General features: G+C 39.6%; 1 protein-coding gene across 3 annotated transcripts in view; it reads right to left on the reverse strand.

Moving 5' to 3' along the window:
* The window catches only part of LOC140515640 (mitogen-activated protein kinase kinase kinase kinase 4-like), a 238,508-nt gene that overhangs the window by 124,741 nt on the left and 93,627 nt on the right, over window positions 1-20,140 (reverse strand). For all 3 annotated transcript variants that reach the window (XM_072626441.1, XM_072626440.1, XM_072626439.1), the window contains exons 3-4: window positions 14,252-14,308; window positions 2,639-2,764 (exon numbers count right to left, since the gene is read on the reverse strand). In XM_072626441.1, coding sequence (XP_072482542.1) covers window positions 2,639-2,764; window positions 14,252-14,308 — 183 coding nt within the window. The remainder of the gene's footprint in view (window positions 1-2,638; window positions 2,765-14,251; window positions 14,309-20,140) is intronic.

Raw genomic sequence — 20,140 nt, forward strand, 5'->3', positions numbered from 1 at the left:
CTAGGTGACAAAGTAAGGATCTTACAAGGCTAGAGCAGTGGGCTAAATTTAACAAGTTGAAATTCAATAGGGATAAATATGAAGTCTTACACTTGGGGTTCAGAAAAGCAACTCCATGATGGTGACAGACATGGTTAGTGGCTTCACCGAAAATGATGTGGGCATTTTAGCAAACCGCAAGCTCAATAGGATTCAGCGATGTGATGAGGAAACCAAGAGAGTTCATGTGATCTTTGCCTGTATCATGAAAGACCTAGCTTCTGGGAATGGGGAGATCATCATCCAGCTGTGCTATTCCCTGGTCAGATCACATCTGGAGGCTTCAGTGTTGGACTCCACTTACTAAGAATAACATTAATAAGGTTGAGAACAACCAGAATATGGAAATCGGTTGAAGGAACCGGAGATGTTTAGCCTGCAGAAGAAAAGACTCAGGAGAGACATGATAGCAGTCTTCAAGTATCTGAAGGGCTATCATGTGGAAGAGAAATTAGATTTGTTTTGCTTGGCTCCAGAGAACAGGGTCAGGAGAAATAGGCAAGAGGTGCAAAGAGGCTGATTTTGGCTTGGTGTCTAACATTTAGAAGTGCTCCTGGGCGAGTGGGTTTCCATCCTTGGGAGGTCTTCAAGAAAAGGCTGGATGACTACTTTCTAGGAATACTATGATTTGTAGGCTTACAAAACTGAGCTGGTAGGGACATTCGAAAATGTTTAGTTGACCTCATTCACCTCATCACAGGGTGATGAACTTGAGGTCCAGAGAGTGATTAAGATCACATAAGCAGGAAGGGGAAGAGTTGAGGTTTGAAGGACACCAAAGCCAGGGTTCTTTTCACTGAACCAACCTGCCCCCAGATTCTTTTTCATGCACAGGTAATGAGGATTCTTGTAAGAATATGTGTTGGACTAGATGGCTGTTGACATTCCTTCTAGCTCTGAAGTTTTGTGATTGTGAGAAAGAACTGTGAACTAAATAGACCATCTATAATCTGGCTACATTACCTGATCATTAGCTGGCAGAGTTCTGAACCCCTTCTAGTTATTCTGTCTTACATTTCACTGGATTATTGGCAAGAAAGTATGAACTATTCTGTGTAAGCTACCTATCACCTCTATAAATTATTGATTCACTTGGTACTACTAAGAATATAAAACCCAATATAAGAAATAACTTTATTTTTTACCCTTAGAAGAGTTTAAGATTCTAGGGAGAGAGGAAGTCTCTCAGACAATCAGTCAATCAGCTAACAATGTTTACAAAAAAGACTGTAATAAATTATTTGAGGCAATAGAGGGAAGGAAAGTGAGATTAAAAGATATGTACAAATAAACAACATATACATAAAAGCAGAGATATCACTAAAAGCTGTACAGACATATAGAGTAAAACCCTAATGGCAATGGTTCAGACAATGAAGGGGTCTAAATAACTGAATATTACAAATATATGTATTCCTCTATGTATACACACATATAGATGTGTACTCGTATACTATGTTGTATTAGAAAGTATAGCGTGGAGGGCAAAACAAAATTGCTGTTTGCTAACTGGGTCATCAAAATGACTGTGGGGAACAATCTTGGAGATGCAGACGGAGATGAAGCTATAGATCTGGCTAAATATTTACCAAACCCAGGCCATGCCTTGTAGGCCATGGCTTTTTCAATCAATCTCTGATCTTAGCTTGTTTTCCTGTGAGTTGCTAATTTCACTTATACTTCAGGGCAGCAAAGATTCTAGTTGATTAAGGACCCTAGCTAATTAGGTTTCACTTAATTGAGGTTTTACTTTAATTCCTATCTCATTAATTTGGAATCTTTAATCATATGGACAAGAGAAGGGCTGTTTTGCTATCACTCATTTGGGGAAAGGCCTTGCTAATTAGTTAACAACATAACCGTGTGTGTGTGTGTGTGTGTGTGTGTGTGTGTGTGTGTGTGTGTGTGTGTAAAATGTTTCACAACAATAATTGCAGTAACAATAACAACTAACAGCTCGATCCTTACTACAACCCCAGGAGATAGGTGCTATTATTATCCCCATTTTACAGTTGAATATACTGAGGCAAACAAAGATTAAGAACTTTGCTCAAGGTCCCGAAGCTTGTAAGCATCTGAGGCCAGATTTGATTACGGGTCTTCCTAATTCTAGGCCCAGCACTCTAGCCACTGCATCACTTAGCTGCAAAACTTGTAAAGTATAAACATTTCAAATATTTTAGCAGCACCCACATTCAGACAAGCAAAATTCTAATCACAAATTATCCGTTATATGTCGGTCATTATTTATTTATTATGTTTATCGTTATGTATTACTTGCTGGTCATTATTTGTCAGTCCATCAGAATGACTACTTGGTATTACCTTGTTTATCAGTACTTGTGGGTATTCTAGGTGCTTAAAGTTAATGATCTTATGATCATTAAAGGAATATTCTAGATTCTTCTCAACTTCTAGAAAGCTTGTATTATTGGCTTCTCTCTGTGCTCTAATCTGAACTCTTTAACTCTAATTCAGTAAGTATTTATAAAGAACTTACTACGTGCAAAGTAGTATACTATGTGGTAGGTAGACAAAAACAAAACAATCCATGGCCTCAGAGGGATTACACTCTACATGAGGATGTTCTCATACATACCCAGAGCTGATCATCATGGCCAGAAAGATTCTTCTTTATGAATGCGCCATAGTAGGTAGCAATGTTCCTGTGATGGGAATATTTCTTGAGCATGTTGATTTCCATTTTGATTTCCTCTTCTTCATCCTGGACAACAAGAACAGACATTGGGTTTTATTGTCAACTCTGTGCCACATGCCTCAAAGATTATTAGCTGTTGGAGATCAAAGGAGAAAAAAAGCATAAGAATTGTACCAGATCACACCAAGGGCCAATGAGGTCAATATGATTACTATAAATTAATGAAGTGAGTAGGTGTCAGGGAGCAGAATTTGTAGATCAGGTTCTATTTGGTTTCTATCATGTACAGTTATATTTCAGGGGACATGAATTGTCATAGATTCCGTCCCTATCCCTACTATACAATGGGGTACTTGCTTCCATTCACTAGTATTAAAACGACCTCTTTTGAAAGCTTTATGGTATATACCTAGCTGAGAACTATATATATCAAACAGAAAGAGCTCCCAGACTGAAAATTAGGATACCTAGATTCTAATTCTGCTGATTGGCTCCAGGCAAGTCACTTAATCTCTCCAGGGGCCCTCAGGAAAAATTGGTGGAAGAATGACAACACTAAGGGTGCTGCTATAAATATCTTGTTATATATAGATCTTTGTGTCATTTACTTTGTTGGGGTATAGGCCCAGTAATGGGATCCCTGCCTCAAAGTTTATGAACAGTTTAGTGATTGATTTATCTCGCATGATTCCATATTGCTTTTGCAGAATGATAGCACCAGTTCACAGGTCCATCAACAAAGTATTGAGGTGCTTTTCTTCCTACAACACCTTTAAAACTGATTATTTTAAACTTTTTTCATCTTTCCCAATTTTGGAAGAATAAGATGAAGGCTCAGGGTTTTTGATTTGCATATATTTATAATTAACAGTTTCGTACATTATTTTACATTGTTGTCAATCATTTGCATTTCTTCATCTGAAAACAGTTCAACTCTTTTGACTACTTATCTATTAAGCAATGGCTCTTGGTTTTATAGAGGGCATTCCAGAAGTCTACATAATTTTAAGTTTTTAAGTTACTAAAGTTTTTTACAATTGGGATAACACCACTGAAGACCAAATCAAAAGGTGAAGTGATGGGATAAATGGAATTTCAAGACTCATGCTCTTACCTGCACTGGACAAAGGATGTGCAAAAAGGATTATAGTAGTAAAAGTAAAAAAAAAAAAATTAGGCTTGTTTTACAGGAAGCAATACTATCTCTGCTGTCTTCCTTAGACTCAGACCCCATGCTTCTATTTTCCTAAGCTATTAAAGCTTAAAATCGCACTAAGAATTTTAGGGTATCCTGAATAATTGTGTCAATTCCCTATGTGTGTTGAATATCAGATTTTTCTCACAGATATTTGAAAGAAAACTTACTGTCTTCCCTCCCCCGAAATGACAGTTTCCATTATTCTGGTACACTAATTTTGTTCAAGCAAAAGCTTTTTAATTCCTTTAAACAAAATGATCTATCTTATCTCTTAGGATTTCTATATTCCTTGCTTGGTTGAGAATTTCCTCTTTATTCATGGTTATGAAAGCTATCTGATTTTGATTTCTTCTAATTTTTTAATGACATGACCTTTTATATTCATTTGCATATCCACTTTCAGCTCATTTCAGTACATGGTGTAAAATGCTGGTCCAAATCTAAAGTCTGCCAAGCTGCTTTCCAATTTTCAGAAAATTTCTTGTTGATTCATTACACTAGTCATTTGTTTGATTTATCAGACACTGAGCTTCAGCTGCTTCTAGGTCTTGCTTATCTAGGTTTTTGTTTTTCCTCAATGACCTTTTCTATTCCAATATAATAGGATTTGATGAAAGGCAAAATAAACAATAACTGTGAATGTTAGTGGTATGAACTCATTTGATGCTTACTGCTTTGTATTGTAATGTAGATTATGACTCATCTTCCTATGTTCAAATCTGGCCTCAGACCCCTATTAGCTATGTGACCCTGGGCAAATCACTTAACCCTGTTTGCCTGTCGTAAAATGATCTGGAGAGGGAAACAGTAAACCATTCCAGTATCTTCGCCAAGAAAACCCCAAAGGGGGTCACAAAGAGTCAGACACAACTAAAAACAACTGAACAACAACTGTACATATGTGTATGTGGTTGTTGGCTTTTTTTTTTTTACCAGAAACAATTCTATCTCTGCTACCTTCCCTAAATTCAGAAACCACTCTTCTATCTCCCTAGACCAGTTTGCTAAATTTTTTCTACTTTTACCACTATAATCCTTTTTTATCCTTCCCTTGCTCAGTGCAGGTAAGAGTGTGAATATTGAAATTCCATTTATCCCACCACTCTACTTCTTAATTTGGTCTTCAGTGGTGGCATCCCAATTTCAAGAAATACTAAGTCTCTTCCTCTCCTTTCCTTCTCCTCTGAGGTCTTTCTTTCTGAAAACTTAATCCCCTGGCTTTTGTCTTTATTCCTTCAATAACCCTTAGATGAACTGAGATTCCAAATGGACAGTAGACTTGTGTTCTCTTTTAGCACACAAGGAATCATTACAACATTATTGAACCATGTGGATTTGTCTCAAGCTATGAGGACTCGATTACTTTTCTTAAGTTCCTTTTGTATGCTTTATTTTTATTTCAAACATCATGTTCAGTACTGATTTTCTTAAAAGGGAGGCTTAGAAATCATTATTTCTGTTAAAAGTTTCTCTTTTTCCCCCTTTAAGGTTAATCTTAACTTTGCAGGAAAAATTATCCTTGAGTACAAACCATTTTTTATTGCTTCTTAGTTTCTTTCATTTCTTTCCCTGGACAGTTCAGATAGGAGTTCCTTGGTACATGAGCTATCTTTTCCTGGCTGCTTGTGATATTTTCTTTCTGACCTAGATACTCTGGAGCCTGGGGACTAAATTTCCGGCTATGTTCAACCAATGGTCTATCTTTGGTGGAGTTCTGAGGATTCTCTCAATCTGTATTTTGTCAACTAGTTACAATATTTATGGTCAATTTTATCTTATGATTTCCAAAAATATTACACTTAAACTTTTTTTTTCAAATCACGAGTTTCTGGAAGGACTATAATTTATAGATTGTCTCATTTAATTCTGTGTTACTGGTCAATTGTCTTAGCTTGTTGAAACCTCATGTGTTATTTCAATTTTGTTGTCTCTTGATGGTTCCAATATTTCTTGTTGGATCACTCAACTTTTGTGCTTCATTTCAATTTTCTCGTTTAAGGGGATCTTCAAAAATTTTTGTATTCATGCCTTTTGTTTTTTACACCACAGTCATCTCTAAATGTACCGCCATACACCATATACTAAACCCTCCCGTGTAAGAAAGAAAAACAGATCCATAAAACTGGCTAATAAAATGACCATTCTGGATAGCATATGCAATATTCTTCACCTCTCAACCCCTCCTCTCCATCTCTCTAAAGAGAAGGGGAAAGTGTATTCCATCATCTGTTTTCCAGTATCAATACTGGTCATTGCAATTAATTTGAGCTGAATTTCCTTTAAGTGTTAATTTCATCTTCCTCATTGTGCTCACTGTGTATACTGTTCCCCTGGTTTATTTTACTTTGCTCTTCAGTAGTTCATATAGGTTTTCCTATATTTCTTTGAATTCCTCACATTTGGTATTTCTTACAGTAGATGTTCTATTATGCAGATATATCATGATTTATTCAGCTACATCTTATTCAATGACAACCCATTTTGCTTCCAAGTTTGTTTTTTGCTACCACATAAATGTCCACTGCTCTGTTAAATGAGAATATATACAAATAACTATAGTATAAAATATATGACAAGCAAGTAGGCTCTGTGGATAGTAATCCAACTGCATATATCTCATAGTCTGGAAATAGGCATTTTTTATCCACTTGGTTTTTCCTGCATATATCCATGCAGATATTCCTGCATATGTATCCATGCCTCTTATTAAGGGAAACACTTATTGGTAATGATGGCTGTCTTTTAGAAAGCTTTTAAGTGTTCCTGTGCTTGATAAAATCAGTACAACAACGTCCACCAACTATATCACCATCTCTAGATAGCCACTTGTCCTTTTGGTCCCTCACTGCAGCCCACACCTTTAGTGAGGATACATCTCCTTTTGTGCCTTATCTTGTATTTATAATCAGAGGGTCTTTGAACAACATTATTTTGTTGTTGCTTCTTTCCAGGAATCTTAGATAATTTTCACATATGCCTTAGAGATATCTAGTGGGAGGAAAACCTTTAAGGCAGTATTGTGTTTGACTAAATCAAAAGTGCATTCTCTGCACTTTTTGGGTGACTGTATAGAGGTGGTTTGCTGTGGAACATCATTTCTAAAAGCTTCCAGTTCCCTTCTCATATCCTCATCAAGTATTCCCTTGATATGATTTGATTTTTTACATTAAAATGGTGCAAAAACAGAAAAGGAAGCATTTGGGTTAGGAGTTATTGAAAATCTCTTATCTGGGATCCTTTGCACCTCTCTTTTAGATAATTGGTTCCTCTGAAAACTGTCACCTTTGGCATCCAACATGTATCTCCACCGTGTATAATGAATGGGCCTGGTCTAGCTTTTTTTCCAATGCTTGTTTCCATTAATGCCAATTCTACCATTTCTACTTTGTAAGCAGCATCCTGAGCTGGGTTGTTAGAGTCTGTGCATGGTAGATCGCCTCCTCATCACTGATGGAAAGAATCATTTGTTATCGTTATCCTGTAAGACCTTTTCTATTTTTATCTATATGTTTTCCTTCTTCCAGCTTCATCCTTACATGTTCTTGAACTGATCTGGCTTACATAGATCTTTTGCCAAATCTTCAGCAGCCTTGTTTTCCCTTGCACCCTTTCTTGCTATTTTCTAAGAAGATAGTGCCAGAGGGCAGTGCAAGCCAGTAGGTATCCCAGACTGCCTGGTTCGGAGTCTAAGTACAATGGAGGAAGAGGGAGTAAATTAGAGTGCAATTCTTCACTTGATAAAAGGATTCACCATCATAGCAAAATCCATGACTGTATTTCTAGAAATTTAATCATCACCAACTTTTGAAGTACACTTGTCTTATGTGAAGCAAGGCATAGCTATAGGGTTCACTTGGAGGATGAATTTTGCATCAGTATTAAATATGCTGTTGGACGCCACATGAATGGCAAAAGAAGCTTTTCATTTTGTGTGGCAATAACTTGATCAAGCACCACCCAATGTGAAATTCATTAAAGGGTTAGCCTCTAATACCCTCTAGTATCCTCAGCATTTTCTGTAATTGCGTTTACTTTCTAGCCTGAAAGAAAAACCTATCTTTTGGTGGTAATGATGGGGCCAGGCCCCTTAGTAGAGAGGGATCTAGCTAATGAGGAATCACTTCCTTTCTTAGCCTAGTGCCTAGGATACAACAGGAGAGGGAGACCAGGCAAGGTCAGGATTCCTGTACAACCTGAGCCTCCCTCAAATACAAATAGCCAACCTGCCTGGCCACCTGCCTCCCTTCCCACCTTCTGCCCAAGGTGGACCAGGCCTGAAGGGGAGCATTGGAGAAAGTATAGCAGGTCTTTTCTCCCAAATACAGTAAGATCCCAAAGGCTTCCAATTCTATTCCATGCATCTTGCATGGTGATGCATATTACTCCTAGAAAGGGCAGGCTCTTTACTGCTATACTTGACAGTGGCTATTCACTGATCTGGGAAATGGGTTGCTTTTCCAAGGATATTTGCAGAGGCTTTCTCTGGAGCCAGTATTTTTATGTAGCTGAGAGGAATAAATAATATTACTCAGCTTTTTTCTCTGCATACCAAAAACAAAAACAAAAAACAACCCACTGCAGACATGGCTCTTGGGATACCAGGCCTCAGACACATATTAACTGTGTGACTTTGAACAAAGTATTTCACCTCACTTTCCTCCTCTGTAAAACAAGGGGGTTGGTCTAGACAGCTTCTGAGGCCCCCTTTAGCTCTAGATCTAGGATCCTCTGGGTAACCTTTAGCAGATCACTTTCCTCTCCCTAGGCCTCAGTTTCCTCCTCTATAAAATAAAAGAGTTGACCTAAGATGGCATCTGAAGACCCTTCAAGCTCTAGATCTAGGATCCCCTGAGCCAATTAAATCCAATCCAGATCTCTCAACTCTTGGTCTAGTTCTCTTTCTGGGGGGATACAAACGCAGAAGACTAAAGCATTGGAAGTTGGTAAATTAAACCACATGGGTGTGTCCTGTTTCTAAACAAAATCCAGTTAGACTTTGCCATCACTAATTCATATCTAAGTACATACCATTGCCAGAAAATGGGGTGTAGTTCCCATACTTCTTATCACTGAGGATTCCAGATGACTGACTTGAGAGAGATGAAATGCTTCCTAGACACTCTTTCTTGACTTGTTGATGTAGCTGGTTCTTTATTTAAGGTTCATTTTTCTAAGTGAATAATATGTGACCAAGGAGAATGACTAGAATTCCAGGGGGAAAAGCACTGGAAAAAACTTACCAAAGAGGGATTCCCCTACTATGTAGAGCTGCCCCCAAATCCCCACCTCCAACAGAGAAAGTCCAATCTGATTGGTTTGGAAAGTCCTGCTATGCCTTTGTCAGTTAATAGGAAGGCAGATCTGCCTTGTGAGAGGATGCTAGTGGAGAATCAGAAGGGAGTTGAAAGAGATCATAGCCAAAGCTCCAGCCAAAGCTCCCATGGCTAGCCTTCCAGGTTCTCTCCTTGTGACCCTGCATGCTGGGGCACCATTTCCTGAGTTGGGCCCAGTTAGGCTCTGGCTAGGATTTGGCATTCCAGCAGGAGGAGATGGCAGCTCACAGTGAGGATTTACTTGCTATTGTCCAGCAAGTGACCCCATTTGGGGTTTTCTTGGCAGTTTTTTGCCATTTCCTTCTCCAGCTCATTTTACAGATGAGGAAACTGAGGCAAATAGAGTAAGTGACTTGTCCAGGGTCACACAGCTAGCAAGTGTCTGAGGCCAGATTTGAACTCAGGAAGATGAGCCACCAAGCTGCCCCTTGAGGATTTACTTTAGAGGTAAAGAAACTCGACCCCTCCCCCACCCCAGCCATTGCATATAACTCCAGCACTAAAACTGACTCGAAAGAGTTGGTATATGGTGGTTTGGATAGGCTTTGGAGGCCAGGATGAGATGGGGATAAGGGGCAGGAGAAAGACTCAGAAAAACTAATGACAAAAATATATCAAATCAAATGAGAGAGGGCTATTTAGCTTTTGTCTGTGTATTCCCAGTGCCTGGAACATAATAAATGCTTCTTGAATCCAATTGAAGTGGATTGATTGAAATAGATTTTTCTCTTCACCCTGTACCATTCATTCTGATAAATCTGATCATATACTGCTTTGATCTGGTCTCTAATTATTTCATGGAAAGAAGCATCATACAATGGAAAGAGCCCTGTCTGACTCTGGAGTCAGTCAACCTGGGTCCAAATCCTGCTTCTGATACTTAATGCCTGTGGGGGTCGCCTTCCAGCTAGCTCTTGATCCATATTACCCTGTGACCCTCTAGGTGACCCTGGGCCAGTCCCTCCTCCTTCTGGGACTCAGTTTCCCCCTTTGCAAAATGAGGAGGGTAGACTAGCTGGTCTCTGAGCTCTCTTCTAGTTCAAACAGTCATAGTAGCCCACATTTATAGCCCACCATAAGGTTTGCAAAACACTATAAATATGTTACGTGTGATCCTCACAACAACCCTATAAGGGTCCTTGAGATTTAGGATCCTAAAAGGGACCCTTTCTGGGTCTCAGTTTCCATCTCTGTAAAATGAGGGAACTGGACCAGATGGATGCTAAAGTTCCTGCCCAGCCAGAGTGGAAGTTCTTTGAAGGTGGAGACTTGTGTTTTCTACTTCCATTTTGAGCCATGAGAGGTGGTTAGTCTGGTTCCTTAGGCTCTACTTCTGAGACAGCTCCTCCTGGTGTCTTTCCTAGGACCAGGAAACTAGACTAGTCCTGAGAAACTAGGACTGAATCCTGAGAAACACCTGTTTTTTTCTGCTCACAAACTCACACTGGAAAGTTACTTTTTAGGGCCCAAGATCTAGAGCTGGAAGTGTCCTTATACAGCAGCAAGTCCAACCCCCTCATTTTACAGAGAGGGAAACTGAAACCCAAAGAGTTTAAGTGATTTGTCTAGAGTTACACAGCTAGTAAGTGTCTGAGATAGGATTTGAACCCAGGCCTTCTTAATTCCAGGTCCAATACTCTATCGACTATAGGCTAAGATCTTCAAATTTATAAAGCTGACATCAAAAGTTTCCTTGTCCCTATTGGGACATGATGAAAATAATTCATGGTCTTGAGACAGAACTCAGTCATTGAGCAGAATATTATTCTCAATTTAAACTAATAGTCCTAATGAAAATGACCAGATGCTAATATATACAGAAACCTGGCATCCAATTCATAGTAATAGATTTAACTCCTACATTAACTAGAAAAACACAGTTAGCAAAATGAGACCTTTCTTTCTCTTCCAGCGTAGACAAATTGACACTAATCATCCATGGGTTAAATGCTCCCAAGGTCTCACTGTTCCTCTGATGAAATTTAGTTCACGGTCTCTTGGGAGATGATAAAGCAATTGGAACAAACTTTCATCAGATTCTAGGATTTTAATTCCATCTCCTCATTTTATGGATAAGGAAACAGGCATAGAAATAAGAAAGCAAAATCTAGCTAATAAGTGGAAGGTTTGGGATCTAAACCCACATTCAAAGCCATTGCCTCCAAGTCCATTCAATTTGTTCAGTGCCTACTGTGTGCCAGGTGCCATGCTAGGTAGTAGGGTTATAGAAAATAGGTTCTGCCCTCAAGAAGGGGAGGGGGAAACAATATACACACAGGTAAAGAAATGCAAAATACATAAAAAGGTAGTCCAAAGTAACTTGGGGGTAGGAAGAAAACACTACCACCTAAGGTGATACCAAAAGGCCTCCAGCAGGAGGTGGCGCAGAGACTAGCTTTGAAGGAAACCAGGAGTTCTAAGTTCCAAGCTCAGGGAACAACAATTTCAAAGGTATAAAGCAGTGATGTCAAACAATTGGCCAGGGCACCCTGAGATACTCCTGAGTGTGGTCTGATCCAAATTAAAACGTAAATGGGAAATATTTAACAAAATAGATAAAAATACAATAAAACATAAGTAACATTATATTTTAGAACTAAGTTGATTAGTTCTTACGTTCAGGATCCTTATGTTCGGATTAGTGGTCCCAGTTCTATTTGCATTTGATACCACTGGTATAGAAGAAAGAGATGGAATGTTGTGTTTGGGGGTCACTTGGAACAGAGTGAATGAAAAGGAATAATGTGTAATCAGCCTGGCAAAGTAGGGTACAGTGAGACTGGGAAGGGTTTTCAAGGCCAAATAAAGAATTTGTGTTTGATTCCAAAGGTAACAGAGACCCAAAGATCTATTTTAGAGTCCCAAAGGTAACAGAAGTCACAAAGTTTCTGTGGCAGGGGAATGATTTGTGCTTCAATATCACTTTTGGTCATGTGGAAGCTGGATTGAAGTGGATAGAGACAGGATGTAAGGAAACCAGCTAAGAGGTCACTGCAATAGTTCAGGTTGGAGGTGACAGGGGCCTGAACTAGAGTACTGGCTGAGGAGGTATAATCATCAAGACTTGGTAACTGGCTGGATCTGAGAAATGAGGGAGAGTGATGAGTCAGGGATGACTCTGAGGTTGTAAACCTGGGTGACTTGGTTTTCATCTGAAAACACAAAGAATCCAAGAATGGTGAAGTTGGAATGGACCTGTTACTGTGGAAAGCCACTCATTTCTCCCCTGGCTGCACTACTAACACATTTCTCTGACTTCTTCACCGTGCCCCCAGGAAGCTCATTACTGGGAGACCTGATCATCCCACAAGAGATCCCATCAGCCTTGCTCATCGTTAACTATAGCCTCATAGGGCCATGAACAATAAAGCCTTTATTTAAAGAAGGAGCTTGGGCCCAGAACATCTCCTCGTTTCTACCTGGTTACTCTACTTGGGGACTTCGCTGGCTTAGTACTCTCCTGCCCCTCCCTCTCAGATCCCTTTTGCAAGTTATCTTTCTCCCATACGCTGTACGTTCTCTGAGGGAAATACTTTTCTTGTTTTTGTATTTGTATCCCCAGGGCTTAGTAAAATATATGGCACACAGTAGGAACTTGATAAGTTTATTAACTTACTGACATGCAGATCTGGAGTCAGAGGACTAGGTCCTCTTCCCTTCTCTGGGCTCCAGTTATCTCATCTCTACAATGAAGGGGTTGGAGGTCACTTGCAGCCCTATCTCCTCAGAGGACATCTGGGTCAATCCCTTCATTTTATATATGATATAACTGGGGCCCAGAGAGTTTTAAGTGATTTGCCCAAGGTCATATAGGTAATTAGTGGCAAAAGTGATACAGGTGGACAAAAACCCTCTCTGTTGTAAGAGAATTGAAATACTACCCACTGGTCATATCAAAAGTACCCAGTTTTCTAAATACCACCTCACAATCATTCCCTGAACAAAATGGAAAAAGACTATTTGATTCAACTGACAACAGTTTGGGGAAATATGTATCTTTTTAACAGATAGATTAGTTGAGAATTTTCCTGCAGGACTCATGGGAGCCAATCTGACCTTTGCAATGTTCATGCTCATAATATCTTAGGAAGGTGAAGTTACTCACACCCCTCTGGATCACAGATGAGCCAAGAACTCAGTGCCTAGCAACATCTGAGACACCACATCATGAACTATGACACCATTTTATTCATGTCAGTGGGAACAGCACTGCCAATTCAACTGTCCCATTTGCTCACCTGTCAGCAGTTGCATGCAAAATTTACAGCTCAAACAGGACTGAGAAGACAGTAGTCCCTGTCCTGAGGCAGAAGACAGGGAAAGGACAAGAGGAAACAGGGGCTGGGCAGCCTGGCTGCAGGAAATCTTCCATTTATTATCTCTGAGAGCAGAGAATCAATTAGAAGTTGACTAGCAGAGAGCTCGTGGTCCTTATAGCAGACTTATCAAATATGGAGAACCCACCCCTGTCTGCTGCATGTGTTTTCTATGGAATTTTAATTTTAAGAAGCTAGAATAGTTAAAGCCTCAGGGTTTGAAGTAAAAATTTGCCCTCTGTTTTATAATTTGATGGCTTGTTGTTATGTTATTAGCTATTCAGTTTACACACGCACATATGTATACATATATAGTTTTTTAGCTAGGAGAAATCTGGCCTTTGGGGAAAAGGGTAAGAAGAAGGATAACTGAGAAAACCCAAGTATACACAAGTCTGGAGCCTATTTTTAGGTTATGCTTATAAAATATCAATATAATGGATTAAAAATAAAAAATTCACATAAACAATTGGTTTGTCCTTCCACATGACCTTCAACAATAGGTTTCACCAAATTTTGCACAAAATTGATTATACAGAAGAGGAAACTGAGGTTCAGAGAGGGGGAGTGACTAGCATGGTCAGGATTCAGACTCTTCCTACCATGAGCTCCTGCTCTTTCTCCTGGTATGTAGCATCTCCATTCATTTGTGACCAACACCAAGAACACAGCCCACCCAAGTGGTAGAGAAGAAACTCACACTCACCTCTGAAACACTCATGACTTTGACGGCTGCTAACTGTCCAGTCTTCACATGGCGACCCTGTCAGAAACCAAACAAAACAATGTTGGTAAATCCAAACTGGAATCACACAGCTGGGCATATAAATCAACAGGCACTGAAGTGAACTAAAGAATCAGGTCAAATACTAAGGCAGATTCATGGAGTTAATTACATTTTAAGATATAAGGGTAAGCTCAAAGCCCTCTCAGCTTTAGCTGGCTATATCTATAAATGAAAGATCAAGAATGTGGATGAGTAGACATGGGAGACCATGGCCTTGCTTCTTGAATTTAGGTGTGTGTGTGTGTGTGTGTGTGTGTGTGTGTGTGTGTGTGTGTGTGTGTATGTGTGTGTGTGTGTGTGCGCAGATATGTATGCTTTACCCCTACTTACTCATCTATATGAGAGCACAGAAGACATGTATGGTCAGAAAATTGAGAAACTTGATCAAGCAGTACCATTACATGTCATGCACCTTGTGTTCAAGCACAGAGGGAAATAATCCACATGTTCAATAACAGTAATAGCAGCACTTTTTATGGTAACAATGAACCAAAAACAAAGCCCTTCAGTTGAAAAATGACTGAACAAATTGTAGCATATGAATGTAATGGAAAAATTCTGTACCATATGTGATGACAAATATGACAAATTCAGAGAAACTCAAGAAGATTTAGATGAACTAATGCAAAATGATGTAAGCAGAGTCAAGAGAACAACTTAGAGAATGACCACAAGAATCTAAAGACAAAAAAAAAATCTAAAAGACTACATGACTCTTTTCAATTTAATGACTGATCATAATTTCAGAAGACTGAGAGAGAAGCATGTCTATTATCTCTAGATAGAGGGAATAGAGGTACAGAATGAGACTTACATTTTTAGACATTGTCAATGGGTGAATTTGTTTTATTTAACTTATTTGTTAAGGGAGAACTTCTATTTGGATGGGGTGAGTTAGTGGATGGTGATAGAAATAAAAAAAGAAGAACATTACTGAAACATTTAAAATATACAAAAGATATTCAAAAAAGGATAACTGATAGCACTGCTTTAGGTTTAGGATACACTTTAAAAAATCTGTAGATAGCAGAAGTTCATAGCTACATACACAATCCTTTTTGAATACTAAAATATTTGTGCTTATTAAGTTCAAAATAAAAAAGAAAAGTAAAAAAAGAAGAAACCCTGAGTTATCTGGTATTTATTGGGCAAATAGCCCTTACATAGCTTATAATTTAGCTTTCATAGGTTAAAATCAGGAGGCACAGAAAATGCTTACCATGAGGTGGAGTGAGATAGCCCATACAGACTTCAAGCCCATGGACTAGAAAGTTTAGTGCAAAGAAAAGAGAGACTGACTGTTCTCTATGTCTATACCTTACCATCCATGTTTCCTCTTCCCATCAATGTTGTGTGTATAGGTGGGAGAGTGTGTCCCAGGTCTATGGCAAATGTTTTATTATTAATTTTCTTACTGTGCCATTTTCATTAAATGCCTTTGCTTTGAACCAAATGTATCCTTTAGCTATTAAAGATAAACACACCAGTAGGGGCTCCTGGTTTGAATAACTGTATGCTCACAGACAAAGAAAAAAGATCAGAGTTGTTCTAAAGAGTTTGACACTAGAATCTAAGATATACCTGCTAGGGAGACAAGAGATTTCTTATCTAAGATTCAGAAGGCAGTTCACTCTTTAAAGGAAAAAAAGACTAGTTTTTTTTTTCATAGGAAAGACTTTCTGATGGTCCATGATGGGGGTGACTGATTTTTATAAAGGGCTATAAAAAGCCTCTGGCTTTGAACTAAAAGAGCATGTTAGAGACATAGTCCTGTAGCCAAAGACTACTGGCTGAAGCCAAAAGTTGGAAGTAGAGCAGCAATCAGCACAGATTATTCATCCAACAAAGTAGCGTCCAGCAGAGATGAGTCTGTAGTGTCTGGCATAGACCATATGTCCATTGGAACAGCATCCAATAGAACAGTGTCCAGTGAAGACCAGCAGGGAGAGCAATGCCATGACATCACTGGAAAAAATAGCAGCACTTCTGCAGTATCAGGGGGTGGGTTGCCCCACTGTGCATGACCGATGGGCACAGAGGTCCCCTATGGTATATATCCAGGCCACGTGTTCTTTATGGCTATGTCTTACCATCTATGTTCCCTCTTCCTATCAATGTGTGTATAGGTGGGAGAGTGCGACCTAGGTTTAAGGAGCAAATGTTTTATCATTATTTTTGTTATTATGCCATTTTCATTAAATGCCTTTGCTTTGAACTAAATGTATCCTTTGGCTATTAAAGGCAAACATGTCAGTGGGGGCTCCTGGTTTGGGTGGATGTATGCTCAGAAACTACCTTTCTGAGTACACAGGGACAGCTTGGTGGTATGGCCTGAAGTCAGGAAGATCTGAGTTTGAATCCAGCCTCAGACACTTACTAGTATATATAATAACACCCGCCTCTCAGGATTGTTGAGAGGATCAAACAAGGTAATATTAATAAAGCACTTAGCCCAGTGTGCATAGTAGATACTTAATAAATACTTGTTTCCTTCCTTCCTTCCTTCTTTAAAGCTAGGGTTGCTATCCACTGGGGGAATCTTCCCTATAAGGTAAGGAAGAGCATTGTCCAGGTACTACAAATATATAAGACAAAGGAATGTAAAATTATCTATATTTACACCTTCCTGCCTCCCCTAACCCCATATAATAGCCTTTTGTCTTGAAAGGGGAGCTATTTCAGAGAGGAGCTTTATTTTTTCAATGTTCAATTCTTGTCCCTTATAGTCATGATTCATCCTCATTAAGCTGAGTCTACTTGGAATCTGAATCTCCCCTTCCCCGCAGTGAAAATTTTAATTGTTCACCTCAGATGTTTTATCTTCATGATAAAAAATAATTGAATTTTTGTAAACAAATGAATGACTATTTTTTGCTTCAGATATTTTGGTATTGTAATAAATCCCTTGTATTAGAATTTAGCTTCATAATTTTCAAAGTGTTCTTAGATTTATTAACTCATTGAAATCTTACGGTACTCATGAAGTAGGGCAAGGTGGATTACTGAGAGGCAAACAGAGAGAGGCCAAGTGACTTGCTTGGAGTCACAAAGGGATTTGCCATAGAAAGCCAATCTTAGAGTGTACACCTTTGGAGGGCTGGTCCAGTTAGTTCTCTCCAAAAAGGGTATTAAGTAAGACTAGATGACTTCTATGGTCCTTTCCAACCCCGAATCTATGCTCCTATGATCCTCTGTATGCAAATAAATAAATGCAAACTATATACAAAGGAAATATAAGCTAATTTAGGAGGGAGGATAGAAGCACTAACAACTGTGGGGAAGGCTGGGTGGAATTCCTGGGTGGGTCAGGAATGTCTAGGAAGTGGTTCTTGAGTTGAACCTTGAAGACAGGAATTCCAAGAAGATGAAGAACAATTGAGGTGAGGGGGATAGCCCCTACAAAGGTATACAAGTAGGAAATGGAATGTCATGGAGAGAACAGCTAAAAGACCAGTAGCCAAACTGGATTGTTAAGGAGCATGAAGGAAGCTTATACATAATAAGCCTGGAACAGTAGGTTGAAGGCAGGTTACAAAGGGCTTTCAATAACAAATAGAGGAGTCAAAGTTGACTCTATGGTTGTGAAACTAGGTGACTGGAAGGATGGAGGTATCCTGGATGGAAATAAGGAAGTTTGGACAAGAAGTCAGAGAGGATAATGAGATCTAATTTGGGCACGTTTGAGGTGAATGAATAAATGAACCAATAAAAATTATTAAATGCTTACTATGTGCAAAGGGGATACAGCAATGAAAAGCAAAGAGTTTCTGCCCCCAAGGAGCTTACATTCTAAGGAGGGAGAGGAGACAAAGGGGAGTGATGGCATATCCCATTCAAAATGCCTGATGGGAACTATAGCTCAGGAGAGAGATAAAAGCTTGGATATACAGATATGGGAGTCATTAGCATACAGGTGATCATCTGGAACATACAGCTTTCATGGAAAGATGGAATTTGATGAGGTCACCAAGAGAGAATCTAGCGAGAGAAGCGAGCTGGGGACAGATCCTTGGGCTACAACCATAGTAAGTGGGACATAAATAATCAGGAGTGGTCAGACAGGAAGGATTAAAACAAAGACAGAATAGCATCATGAAAACCCAGAGGAGGGGGTCATTCTACAGAGAGGTCAAGAAGGAGGAGGATTGAGAAAAGGAATTAAAATTGGCAAGAAAGAGATCAGTAGTTACTTTGGAGAAAGAAGTTTCAGGTGAATGATGAGGGTGGAAGTCATATTCTAAGAGGTTGGGAAGAGAGTGAAAGGAGAGGAAATGGAGACCCTGAATATAAATCACTTTTTCTAGGAATTTGGATGAGAAAGGGAAAAGGGATATAGGATGATAGCTTGAGGGGATGAGAGGGACAAATGAGGCTTGGTTTGTTTTTTAAGGAGAGGGGAGATGTGGGTGTAGGTTTAGAGAGGATGCTTGTGGGGTTAATATGTCAGAAGACACAAGAAGGATCAAAGGTACAAGGAGGAAGGTTGACCTTGATGAAGAGAAGGGCCATCTTTCCATGAGAATCTTCCCAAGCAGCTTAGGGCCAAGACTGTGGATCCCACAGCTGGGCTTTGGCCTGGGGCCCTGACAGATTTCCTTTTGCCAAAAATGTCTGCGTTCCATGAACTTGGTCAGGTCCCGCATGCTTGCTTCAGATGCAGGATGGAAAAGAATCTGCAGGTTTGAACTCAAAAGGCTGAACATCAAAATCTGAACTTAATGAGTTCTGCTTTGTGGTCAATGACTTTCATAGGCTCTCAAGTTATGGAGATCAGATCCGTAGGGAAGTAAAGGCACCACTTAAGATCAAAATCCAATAGGCCATAGGCAGTGCTCAACGCTCTTTCCTTATAAAGACAAAAATCATTAGGGACTGTTGTGCTCTTTCCCCTCACTACCTGGCATGGCTGTCTCCAGATGAAGCCTTCAGAGATATCAGATTGCAATCTCATAAAAATAAGTCTTTCACCCTCTCTAGTCACACGATGCTTTAAAGGAAAAAGAACATTAGACATCCTTTGAAGTGGTCCAGAAGACTGGATGTCACAAACATCAGTGGCACTTCTAGATGTCCCCAGTGAGGAGTGAGAGGCCTTGGGACAGAGTTTTATCACTATTCATTTCAAATGAAGTCAATCTGTGCAAGCAAGCTTCTTCTGGCTGTGCCATACCTTTAGTGGAGGGCATAATCTAGAAAAGTTTTCAGGCACTAAATGTATGAGAAAAGAAGAAGGTAGACTTTTCAGCCAATGGAATCTTCATTCAGATACACAGGTAACATACTTTTGTTGAAAATTAAGCCCTTGTATGTATGTGGGTGTGTCTCGTGGCTGGTTGACTGGGGCAAAGCCAGGGCTACGGGTGGCAGTGGGTGGAAGGTGACAGAAGGAGCCAGTGGGACATGGGTCACACAGCTAGCAAATATGTGAGATGATATTTGAAGCCAAATATCCCGGCTCTCAGTCCAGAGCTCTATCAATTTCCCTAAGCTTCCTCAGAGGTTCATTTGACTGAATGTTTGCCAGGCCCCTAAATTTGATCCATGGTGTATAAAAAAGGGCTCTGAGGGACAGTCTCTCAATGATCTCAACAGCTAACCCAGGTTCAATGGTGACTCCCAGATCTGTGTATCTAGCCCCATTCTTTCTCTTGAACTCTAAACCCACTCCCTACTTGTGCCCCCAGAGAAGAATTCATCATCTTTTCCACATCCCTTTCTTCCTTGGTCAAAGCCACCAACTTCTTTTCAGTTACCCAAGTTCCCAACCCAGAAGTCAGACTCAGCTGTCTCCTCTCACTCACATCTTAC

The sequence above is a fragment of the Notamacropus eugenii genome, chromosome X (assembly GCF_028372415.1).
Source record: "Notamacropus eugenii isolate mMacEug1 chromosome X, mMacEug1.pri_v2, whole genome shotgun sequence".
NCBI classification, from domain to species: Eukaryota; Metazoa; Chordata; class Mammalia; order Diprotodontia; family Macropodidae; genus Notamacropus; species Notamacropus eugenii.